The 11826-nt window shown below is 37.2% G+C and overlaps 2 protein-coding genes across 2 annotated transcripts; one reads left to right on the forward strand and one right to left on the reverse strand.

The window, feature by feature from the left end:
- Positions 1-517: 517 nt before the first annotated feature.
- On the forward strand, positions 518-973 carry LOC137721143 (zinc finger A20 and AN1 domain-containing stress-associated protein 5-like). The gene has a single exon (XM_068460254.1). The coding sequence runs from the start codon at positions 518-520 to the stop codon at positions 971-973; it is 456 nt and encodes a 151-aa protein (XP_068316355.1).
- A 2033-nt stretch (positions 974-3006) lies between these two features.
- Positions 3007-4928, reverse strand: LOC137721354 (protein PSK SIMULATOR 1). The gene has a single exon (XM_068460452.1). It carries the CDS (start codon positions 4788-4790, stop codon positions 3228-3230), a length of 1563 nt encoding a protein of 520 aa, XP_068316553.1. The 5' UTR covers positions 4791-4928; the 3' UTR covers positions 3007-3227.
- Positions 4929-11826: the final 6898 nt, after the last annotated feature.

The raw sequence follows: 11826 nt of genomic DNA on the forward strand, positions 1-11826 counted from the left end.
GCATTTTGGCTCACCCTCTTACAGTGAGAGTGACTTTGACTTTTTCATTGTTTGTCGTTAGATTAGTTTAAATTTTGAATTTCGTGTTTTAAATCAATTAAACTTAACTAATCTGACGATAATTAATGAGAGTGAACAAAGTTGCACTCCGCCAACTTACAAGAAAAAGAAGGAAATAAAAAACATTTAGAAATCTTTACAGAGTAGGGAAATTAGAAACCAATCCTAAGAAGAAAAGGAAATTCATACCAGTCATAATCCTACGCTACTAAGTACGACCGCCCCCTTCGCAATATAAAACCACTCACATACTTGCCAAACCTCTTCACTAATAATCAAAACCTAATTAATTAAGAAGCTTAATCCCGAATCCCCAGTAAGAAGTAGAACTACGCCGCGAAGGCTTCTAGTTTAGTTGATCAAGAGCATTTACTTCTTCGTCCGAAGTCTCAAGTTCTCTTTTCCACTTCCCTAGTGTGATTGCCAAAGAAACAAAAAGATATTCAAGAACCCAAATATGGAGTCACGAAACGACATCAACATGGAGCCTCCACGCTGCGCAAAACGCTGCGGCTTCTTTGGCTCTGTGACAAACATGAACATGTGCTCAAAGTGCTACAGAGAGTGTCTAAAAGAAGAGCAGTTTGCTAAGCCTGCAGCCATAGTAGGTTTAGCTTCAGCGGACAAACCCCTCATTGTCTCAAACTCCACTGCTACCGCAGCTGTTATTTCTTCTTTGCCTTCACAATCATCACAAGGTTCTTCGGATTCGTCAGAGAAAAAGAGGTGCTTGAGCTGCAAGAAAAGGGTTGGACCCAAGGGGTTTGAGTGCCGCTGCGGCGGTGTGTTTTGTGGGAAGCATAGGTACCCTGAAGAACACTCATGCTGTGTGGATTACAAGAAGACTGGACAAGATCTTTTGACCAAGCAAAACCCTCTTTGCAATGGTGATAAGTTGGCTTGGAGGGTTTAGAATTTTAGGTGATCAACTTAATCTAGGAGGCATATCATTGTCTAGTTTAGTTGCTCAATTTCAAGTTTATAATTCTTTTCCCTTTGATTTTAGGTCATTAGTTATACATTGACACACATCATAATTGTTTGAGTTAATTGGCTTACAATCAAACCAGAAATTTAGTTATTACAATTTTTTTATGCATGATGCCTGATTTATATAAAGCAATGGACAAACCATCGATATAATATCGATATTGTCAATGGTGTATCAAAACATGTCATATCCCGGTCCGGGCGGAACCACTTCTCGGGCCCGACTTCACCGTAGCACGATATTGTTCGCTTTGAGCCCCCAACACACACCGAAATCAAGGCGTGTTGGGACGCCTTGATTTCGGTCGGAGTGTGTCAAAACATGTCAATACACAATAATGGAATCGATGACATGCATAGAAACAATCCGTCTCTTAGCCGGTAAAAGAACATCAAACACTCAGTACTCTCCAAACGCTCAGAACATATCAATCAAACACTTCTTTCCCTTGAGGTTATGTGTTTAATCCGCCCCTCCTACAGTATGATTCGTATCGGTACAAATGAAAAAAAAATCTCAAGATTCGATTTTTTAATTCAAAACAAACACACTCAATGCCCTATAGGCTATATGTTGTCTTTAAATGCCAAATGGTTCAATTTGAAGTGCTTTAACACATATCAAATATGTTGATCACATGAATGTCAATGAAGAATCTTACAGACACACACACACACACACACACAAGTGGGGCAATGCATCGTTGCAATTATATGAATTTCACTATGTATTATAAGCAAAATGCCATTAGCTGGAGGATCAAACACTTTTTTATTCTATTTGTTTGAATTTGTGTGTTTGGTTTTTAGTCCTCTAGTGTTTGGGTCTGGCCGAGAGTTAGAGATTCAGCTCACATGTTCACATGAAGTCCTTCCTGGATTTATATGATTCAATTGGATAAATTCATTTTTTTATCGTCTTGCGGTTGCGAATGTAAGTTAGGTGAATTAATTTCGACCGTTTCATAAATTAGAGTAAGTTTTTTTTTTTTATTCAATTGATATTGGAGAAGAAAAATTCAAACTCGAAATTGCAAACTCTTATTAAGCTACAAATTCCATATCAAAAAATTATTTTTTATGAGCAGAAAATGTGCTTGAATAATGATTGATCATATTGAAAAAAAATTCCACTTTGACATAATTTTTTACTTGTATCTACTGTTCCTAATAGAATACTGAGGAAAATAAAAGAAAGTGGTCACAATAAAAAGGCTAGATTATTCTCTAACCGAAAATTAAAAGGCTATTTAAAATCAGAGTTTAAGTGGGAGTCCTTTTTAATAAAGTATTCAGTACCAACTACCGAGTATCTACCATTGGAATGAGAAATATTTTAAGTATGTTAGAAATATAGTTCGTTACACCAAATATCATGATACATTAATCGAATTTTTTTAAATTCTAATCAATTGTATTACTTTATAAGAATAATAAATCAAAGAAACGCATTCCCTATGCTAGAGATACAGCTCATGCAAGAGATACAACTAGTTCCATCCCGTATTTTCGGCACCCTAAAAAATCTTTATGTTAGAATAAATTGAATTTGAAATAAATCAAAGAAACGCATAGTGTTGGCCAATAATGATGATGAAGTAGTGTTAGAAGATTCCCTGTGCTGATTAAAAGAAAATAAAAATACCACCTACTACCAATCTCATTATATGACCCCTTTTTGTTTGTATGGTACCCAAGCTATGGATCGTACCTAAAATGTTAATAAAAGCATTTATTCTTGCATCTAAAATTTTGTTTAAATAGAATTTATATGGTAGTCGAGTTTAATTGTTTAATTAATCGTTCGTAACCAAACGCATGTATTACAAGTCCACTGGAAAATATTCATCTTATTTTGAAATTATATTTTGTGATATTTATTGGTTCAGAGTATCAACAAATATTTTCACATGATCATGCATGAACTATACTCTCAAAATTCATAATCTCCTGGTTCTGATTTCGACAAATATCTCAAGAACAAATCATTTACATTTTATATCTATTTATTTCATCATATACAAACGAGAATTCGATACCAAAAGGAACCCTCGAGGATCTAAAACGCAGCTCAATCAAAACCAGCAACGGTAAAATTTCAGAAATCAAAATTGAAATCCAAAATATAAACTAAAATAAACACAAAAGTGTGATTCTTCTTCTCTCTCCTTCACTAACTAGCTAGAACTCTGCAAATTGAGCAAGCCATTAATGGAGTTATTGCATTCAAACAATGCCTTAGCCGTCATCTCCCTCTCAAACCTGCAAATATAATTCAACCCCACAAGCAGCTCAGTTATGGCAGCCTCGGTCTTGTCCTTGTTTGCAAAAAACAAAGTTTGCAAAAGCATCACATTTGTTTTCGGCACCATGTTTTGTTGCTCGAAGCTCCTCTCGCTTTGCCACTTTATCATATTGTGCGCCAACGGCGCCAACCACCCTAGGATCCTCCCCAAGGCCTCCCTCCACTCGCCAGCTAGCACCGGATCACTTGCGCAAAACCCGACACCTCTCAACCGGGCGCGTAGCGAAGACCTTACGCTGCTCGGCAGCATTGAGTATAGATCGTCCCTCGCGTCGACGCCAACCATTTGTGGGAATTTGATCATCTTCTCCATCACTATGATCAAGTTGGCGTAGTGTAGTGACAGCGCCGCTGCGCCTAACGTGCTTGATGGTGGCTTCAGGAGCTTCGAGTTGGACTCGAAAAACCCAGCGTCTTTCGAACTGTCTTTCATATCAACAGACGTCCTGCATAGAGAACTTTTATTGTCTTGATGTGTAGTACTTACAACAGACGTCTGGTATAGAGAATTTATGTTATCTTCCTTATCAAGCTTTGGGGATCTCAATGGGCCAGATACAAAATGGCACGCAGTTTGGTTGGACGGATGGACAGTCGCCGAAGCCGAGAGGCTCCGAGGCAACGTTGATGGCGGGCATTGTCCGATGCCGAAAACGAGCTTTGTCCTAGCAAGAACGGTGAAAATCGACCTCGCCATAGCCCAAGTGACCGTGTCGAAGCTTCGGCTCCACAATGATCTGCCCTTCAAATACTTCACCTCATTTCTCTGCCACACGATCTTCTGCTGAAGATCGCCAATCTTTTGCTGAAGATCGACGATCTTTTGCTCTTTAGTACTACTAGTCATCGGCGCGGAATGATTAGTCCCGTACTCGTTGTACTTCCACGCTTTGCCCAGCGCGCTTTCAAGAGCGGTGAGCTCGTCCATCTCTCTGTGGAGACTGGACGTGATCGTCACATACCTCTCCAACTTCTTGACGTTTTTGGTGTTCATCTCTTTAAATCCGAGCACCCAATTGTACGGATCGTGGCCGGAGTTGGCGAACTCGAGGAAAAGGCGGTCGAAGGAGCGGAGGTGGGAGTCCTCACATTGGGTGCTGAGTCGGGAGATTGAGTTGGCGAGGAGGCGGAGATTCTCAACGAGCTCAGCGCAGGCGAGAGCGAGGAGGAAAGCGTCGTCGTTTGAGACGATCTTTCGGACACCTTCGAGGGAGATGGACTCGTTGTGGAGGCGGATCATGTTCTTGTCTGACAGTGCCTGCCAGAGGTGGATGAGCTTCGACATGAGGCCGGCGATCTCGAAGGCCAAGACCCCGACGTTTGATTTTCTTATCGGTTTGAGTGGGTGGTGCAGGTGGTGGGTGGAGGTCCGTACGGCGTCAAAACGGTGGGAGATTGCTGTCTTCACCTTGAGAAGGAGAGTCTCAAGTGCCATGAATATATATTTTATGCGAAATTAAACAAAAATGTTTAGTCAGACCAAAAAAAAAATGTTTAAATTTGAGAAGAAGAAGAAGAAGAAGAAGATATAACTGAAGTGTGGGAGTTGCAGAGAGAGAGAGAGAGAGAGAGAGAGAGAGAGGAAGAAAGCTCTGGCTAAGCTTTTGTAAATGTAAATTAAGCTCGTGAGGTGTTCTGGGCGTTACATATAGTCTAATAAATAAATAATAAATTTAAATAAAATCAAAAGATGGCGAGTAATTTTTTGTGCGATGTTCACATGTATTATTACTTGATTTGACTATGTTTTATGATATGGGTTGATGATACAGTATGGTAATACCATGCAAAGTGATAAGTACACTAAAAAACCTTCTCACCAATTACTCTAGCTTTTCACGATAGTTTGTGTCAGTTTGATTCTCATATGTATGAATCAGGCTACTTGAGTGCGATTTTTATAACGCGTAAGTGATGTGACTTTAATATAGTGGCATACGATTTTACGGGACTCAAACTCATGACATGTATGTTACTCAAAAACTAAATTCACTCAGAAGTATCAAGTTTTTCCCCACTATATGTGGAGATATTTTTCAATGTAATCAATACACGGAGTGGTACATCACGTGTTATTATACAAATGATATGATATGTGTGCTAAAAGTTAATAACTTAAAAAGTAAAATTTTCCATTTATTAAAACACGTGTTATACCACTTATGTTCCCGTCAAAATTAAAAATGTCTCCTATATGTGTGAGTTTGATTCCTGTTCACAATAGGCAAACTCAAAATTTCAAAAAAAAATAAAAAAATTGTGGAAGACTTTAAGAAGAGACAACCATGTCGTCCATTTATATCATAACATGTGAATGACTCCTTGAGTTTTGAGGGGCTGAATTTGAGAAAAATTGCCAGCGTGTGGTTAATTTTGTAGTAATTGTAGAAAACTTTAAGAAGAGACAACTATGTCGTTCATTTATATTATAACATGTGAACAATTCCTTGAGTTTTGAGGGAGTGAATTTGAGCAAAACTGCCACGCCCACATGCACAAGACGTGTGGTTAATTTTGTAGTTAAGGCATTAGTCGGTAAGGAGGAACTGTTGTGGAGGCTGTTCAGTGCTGATAAAGCTTTTTCTTAGATGCTGTTTGTTCTACTAAAATGGAGGGGGAGGGCCATGCCATCATTGGTTTTTCCTTTTGATTGTTGTGAAGAAATAAACTACCTTTCTCGTCAATTGATTTATTTGTCGTGTATTATTTATTCAATCCAATAACTTTAGCTCGAGGAGGAAAGATACCAAATGGAAAAGCTCCAATTTAAGAAGAAAAGTATGGGAAGAGAAGAATACTACCAAATAAGATGTATTTAGTTTCTTTACGTTTGAGGAAGTTGAACCCTAACATGTTTCGTGATCTATCATTCACGTACCATTTGAGTTAACCTGAAGGACTTATTAAATGAAGTTGAGGTTTTATCATAAAATTAATTGGTAATATAGGGACTAGTCTAACCTCTTATAAGCATATGCAAGGTTCCTCATTTCTCCAATGTGGGATTAATACTCTCAACACACCCTCTCACTTGTAACGAATTTTCAAGCCTAACATGTGGACAATACAAATCGGATGATGTGGAGCACGTGATTGTTGGCCTTCACACGTGAGACAACCTTCTTTGAGACCATGAATGAAGTTGAAGTTTCACTATAAACTCAATTAGCAATATAAGGAGTAGCCCAATATCTTATAAGCACATGCAAGATCCCTTATTTTTCCAATATAGAATCGATACTCTCAACACTTATTAGATCCTATATGAAATAAGAAAGTTTATTTAGTATATATTGCTTAATAATTCTCACTTGATCATGATGTATTTTAAATTTCTGTAGGAACATGTATTCTATATATAAAAAAAAAAAAAAAAAAAAAAGCTAAAATGATTAAATTTGCACTAAGTGCAAGTTGATATGCCTGCAAGTTGATATGCCAACATAAAATAGGATTTTGACCCATGAGTTGGCCATAAACCACATTTTTAAAGGCGCCGTTAGATATGGTAGTGATATTTCTATAGTGCAAATACCACTCTCTGGTATATATGTTGTTTGAATTCATCGAAGGGTAGCGGCTGGTGCGGGGCCTTAGGGTTGACTTGGAAGAGCCACATGTGGTGTAGAGATGCTTAACTAGCTAGCATACATGCTATAATACATGTGATCTCACCTACGCCTCTATAAGATAATGCTTTCTTCTCTACCTTTCCTTGTCCGTGGATATCCAGGTGTTGAACCTTGTTCCTTGAGTGAGACAGACAGAATGTGCCCGGGGTTGATCATCGATGTCGGGGACGATGAAAGAATTTGAGTACAGATGTAGCTAACAACCATTTTCATATTCGATTCATTAGGGTCGTCACCTTCTACCCAACTAGTGGAAGTATCCACCATTTTCTTTATCTGTTAAGCCTCACTGCTACGGACTTCCTATTAGTAAGGATGCGTAAAAGCATTCAAAGATCACTCTTCGGCCTTTAGACTCGCTTCAGTGATGTCACCCTTTAAGTGATACGGGGATTGAGGTAAGGAGTAGTAAAGACCAATTATCAGGCATACAACTGCGAGGCGTATCTTGATTTTAAATGCTACAAATAGTTGGAAGCTTAGACAGTTAGATGTTAAAAACCATGGAGGATGAAATGAAGAAGTCTAAATGAGGCAGCCTCATGGTTTACGAGGATAATGAACATCCTAAATTTGTTTGTAAGCTTCAAAAGATCAATAATGTAGTTGGTTAAGTGTGTTCGATAGTGAAGCTTAATACAACCGGAACACAATTAAAGAAGCTCCCAACCACACAACCCTTAATCTCTTTTTCCTTTACCTTTGATATTTCTTAACGACAATTCATCAAAGATTTCAGGTAAAATATTAAATAATGAGGTCAAGACTGAACACCGAATGAGATTAGTGAAAACCTAAGCATAACCATTAGGGTCATTAGAATCCATTGATCCCTTAACTCCACTATTTTGTGTCTAAATAACATTATATATTATATAAAAAAAAGATATTGCAGTTTTTTTATGTAGAGAAAATGGGGATATATATGAGATTAAAAAAAAGGGCACTAGATTACTCATTCCACACCACATGGTGAGCGGGAAGTGTGGTCTTGTTGCCTTATTGGGTTGGTGGAACTAACTGGGTGTCTCTGATAAAACAATTCAAAGAATTGGGCACAGAGAGAGGGGGGGAGAGAGAGACGGAGAGAGATGATGTTCGAAGATTTGTTTCTTTTTTACTTTGCCGTAGCTTTTGCCTACCAATGGAACGGCAGAGACGATTTCCTTTGTTTACTTGTCGGAAAACGAATAGGCAAACCATCACCCCCTTCCTACATCTATCTATCTCCATGTCTTGATGGAAGTGCTTCTCTCTCTCTCTCAACACATACAACTTGTTTAATTAATTATTATAATTTTCATCTTGTCCAAGATCAAAAGGCCAATGCCAACTGCCAAGTTATGTTCTAATGCATCCTTTTTTTCACATAAGATACTGCATAGAAGGGATTTGACATGCATGTGTATATAATTTATAAAGAATCGGAGGGTTTTAAGATGATGTATATCAAGTGGATCGATATTTTAGTACTTCTCTCACTTCCGAGGAAACTCTTCATTCTTAGTATGGTTCATTTTTTTTTTCTTATCATCATCATTTAAAAATTATTTTTAAAAACCTCAATTCAATCGCTTGACTCCTGAGTGAAGATAAAGAAAAAATGCAATTTCAAGACAATAAGGCTCTCATCTTGCAAGGATTGAGAAGGGGGAGACGTCTTTTGCATGCAACCTTATCCTTGTTGCAAAGAGAATGTTCCATGTACGACTTGAATTCATGACCTTTCAATCACAAAGAAACAATCTCTTTACTATGATAAGGCTCGCCCTCCTGGTGAACATGGTATTATATATGTGTACAAATATTATATATTAGGGGTTTTTTTATATTATATATTATGGTTTAAGTATGCACCATTTTTTAACATCTTTTGTTGTCCTTTGTCTGTTGCATTTCTAATCTCCAGAGGCAACGGGATTTGCATTGATGAAGATCTGCTAGATTAGCAATGTACTACGTACCACTCGCTTGTTTCGATGGAAAAAAGGCTAGCTTTTCAACAATTGTTGGAAAAGGAAGCCAACCAAGCTCCCAGTATATTCTTGGTCTGCATCTGCACGACCATGACACTTGGCAGAAACTGAATGGCTAATTGGTGAAGAATCGAGATTCTTGCCAGATCCTCTTTGTGAGGATCCTGAGATCCGTGAATCGTGTTTGTTCATCGTACATCGTGAGATCAGAAATTATTTTAAATATTTTTATTTAAAATTAAACATTTAACAAAAATTAATTGTACGATATACGATGAACGAACACAATTTACGAATTCTCAAGATCCTCACCAAAAAGATCCGAAGAGGATCCCGTTGGATTGGTGAAAACTAGATCCGTTGCACAAGCAGATTAAACAGCTTACATCTCTAACTCATCGGGATTCTAGATTTGAGGTAGTGTTCTTATAGTTAAGTGCATCTAATATGATTAGCATTAGTCAAACAGTCAAATATTATCCAAGTTGTGAGCATTAATGCAAATCCAAGATTGTGATTTGATCAGATTTTTTTTTTTTTTTTTTTTGACACGCAGAGGTCTCCTTTTGTTGCGAATGCAATGTACCAGATGTTATTGAATCTGCAAAACTCAAAGAAGATTTCCAACTAAACTGAAAAAGATGGGTCTTTGTTTCTGTTTTAAAATGCTCCATTTGGGCAAATATTAAAACTAGTCAAATGAAGCAGGATCTCCAAGTTTGTTATAAATTAAGGTTTGGTTTATTTTTTTTATTACAAGCAATACCACTATTCTAATTTACACTAAAAGAAATAAGGTTCGAATTTGAAATACAGCTAAACATAAATTAAAAAAAGTTCTATCTAGCAGGACAATCCATCACTTACTTCAGTTTAAATGACTTCATATATGTAAATTTTAACTTGAAATGTATAACCTGAAACAGACAGCGTTGCATCTGCATGGAAGACAACATGATAGTCATGAATTCCATTACTTGAGCGATGACTAAATAATTTGGATTTTATAATTCAAATGGTGTTAAATATTATTGAACCTTCCAATATCACATTACTACCAAGGTGAAATAGATGTATATATTTGTAATTCACATAGCCAATTTGGATATGGTGCTAACAATTTCTAATTGTTGAATTGATCAAAATCAAATAGTGACAATGTATTAACAAGATCCCAGGTCATTTCAGCAAAGATTTGTAGTTTGATCATTTAAGTAAATTTCCTATCTTATTTGATTTATTTATGCATTTGATAATGCAAAGAGATAGTCTAATTAAAACAGGACCTGAGCGGTAAAATAATTACTTTTGACTAACTGAACTGCAAATCTTTTACATGAATCTGGATACATGACCCTTTTATGGGAGTACTAGGTTAAGGATTAAGATGATGAAACAACAAGATCATGAGGGTCCAATTAGCTTCATGATGGTAACCAAGTACACTATGAGCTAAGGTAAAACAAGTTAAAATAATTTAATTAGCAAAAGATCGAAAAAGAGAATACAAAAACTGATAATAATCAAGTGTGTTGCACCATGCGGACTATATATCTTAATCTGATTTCCATGGCCAAAGGGTGGCTGGATCGTGCATGCTGCTGGCTTTGCTTTCACGCTGCCACGCAAACCACCCCATTTAACATCATTCAACAAGGAAATCATCATTAACGTGGACTCGGGGGGATGGTCAGACCATGCTAAGTGGCTGCATTTTAAACCATATATATATATATATATATGTATGTTATGATGGGGCTGATGCCATCATCCATATAACTAAGTGGGTGATGATATACATATGTATAGTCTCTCCCACTTTCTCGATCAAGTCAAAGGGATCAATGAAGATTGGAAATAATGGAATTTATTTGATGAATGACGTAGTAGGCTTTTAATTATAGGCATATGGATGGATAATGTTAACTCCTTAGAGTCCAAGGACATATAACCACTACTAGGTGGCTCATTGATTAGGGACTTCCAGATATGTTTTGGGATCGATTTCTAACGTTAGTGAATTACACGATGGTGGTCAAGAAGAGACTGAAATGCTTCGTCTATCAATTTCCTCGACCCTCACAAGAGTGAACTGCCATAACACAGACACTAGCTATTCCTTTCCAAGGACATATTGCAAGCTTCTAATTTAAGCCAAACTTTATGAGTCAAAGAATCAAAATCTGATATGATTTCTAAACTAGAATGATTGGACTGACTATCTAACACGCTTGTTTACATATGTTTGTGTGTATCTGTTTGATATGAATATATTGGACTCAAATTATTAGTGCAAGTCTCTTTCTCTCATTTGTAAAACTGAGTACGGTAAATGAAAACCATTTAGTTAATTAGGTATTCTCGTATAGATTTAGGGTTTTCTCCTCTAGCATAAAGTTTGTGAGGTTGCACCAAAAGAAAAGGGAGAAAATCAAAATGACCACATATGATGTACCGACAAACTTGAGAATTGAGTCTTTGATTTCTTAAGCCCCAAAAGAAAAGGATTTTAGTTTTGGTATCGTTTACGTATCATGGAGTATCATTACCTCTCTATTTCTCTCTTAATTAACTTGATTGATCACTTGAGAAAAAAGATAAAAACACTTGCGTTGTCACGTTAGGAGGGAGATAGGGATTTTAGCATGGAAGTACATTCCCTAAACTAAGGGAAGGAAACGTGACATGCTAATGAAAACGACATTGTTTCATGCCTACCGCTAGTCTGCCATGGTGCTCGAATGTTCCCCATGGTTCCAGAAACGACGCTATCCAGTGCTGCTGCTGTTTTACTGTCATCAAATGCCCGGGAGGGGGGTGTCTTTTTTTTACTGAAAGATGTAAAAGAGACCATGCCAATTGC

The sequence above is a fragment of the Pyrus communis genome, chromosome 16 (assembly GCF_963583255.1).
Source record: "Pyrus communis chromosome 16, drPyrComm1.1, whole genome shotgun sequence".
Taxonomy (NCBI): Eukaryota; Viridiplantae; Streptophyta; class Magnoliopsida; order Rosales; family Rosaceae; genus Pyrus; species Pyrus communis.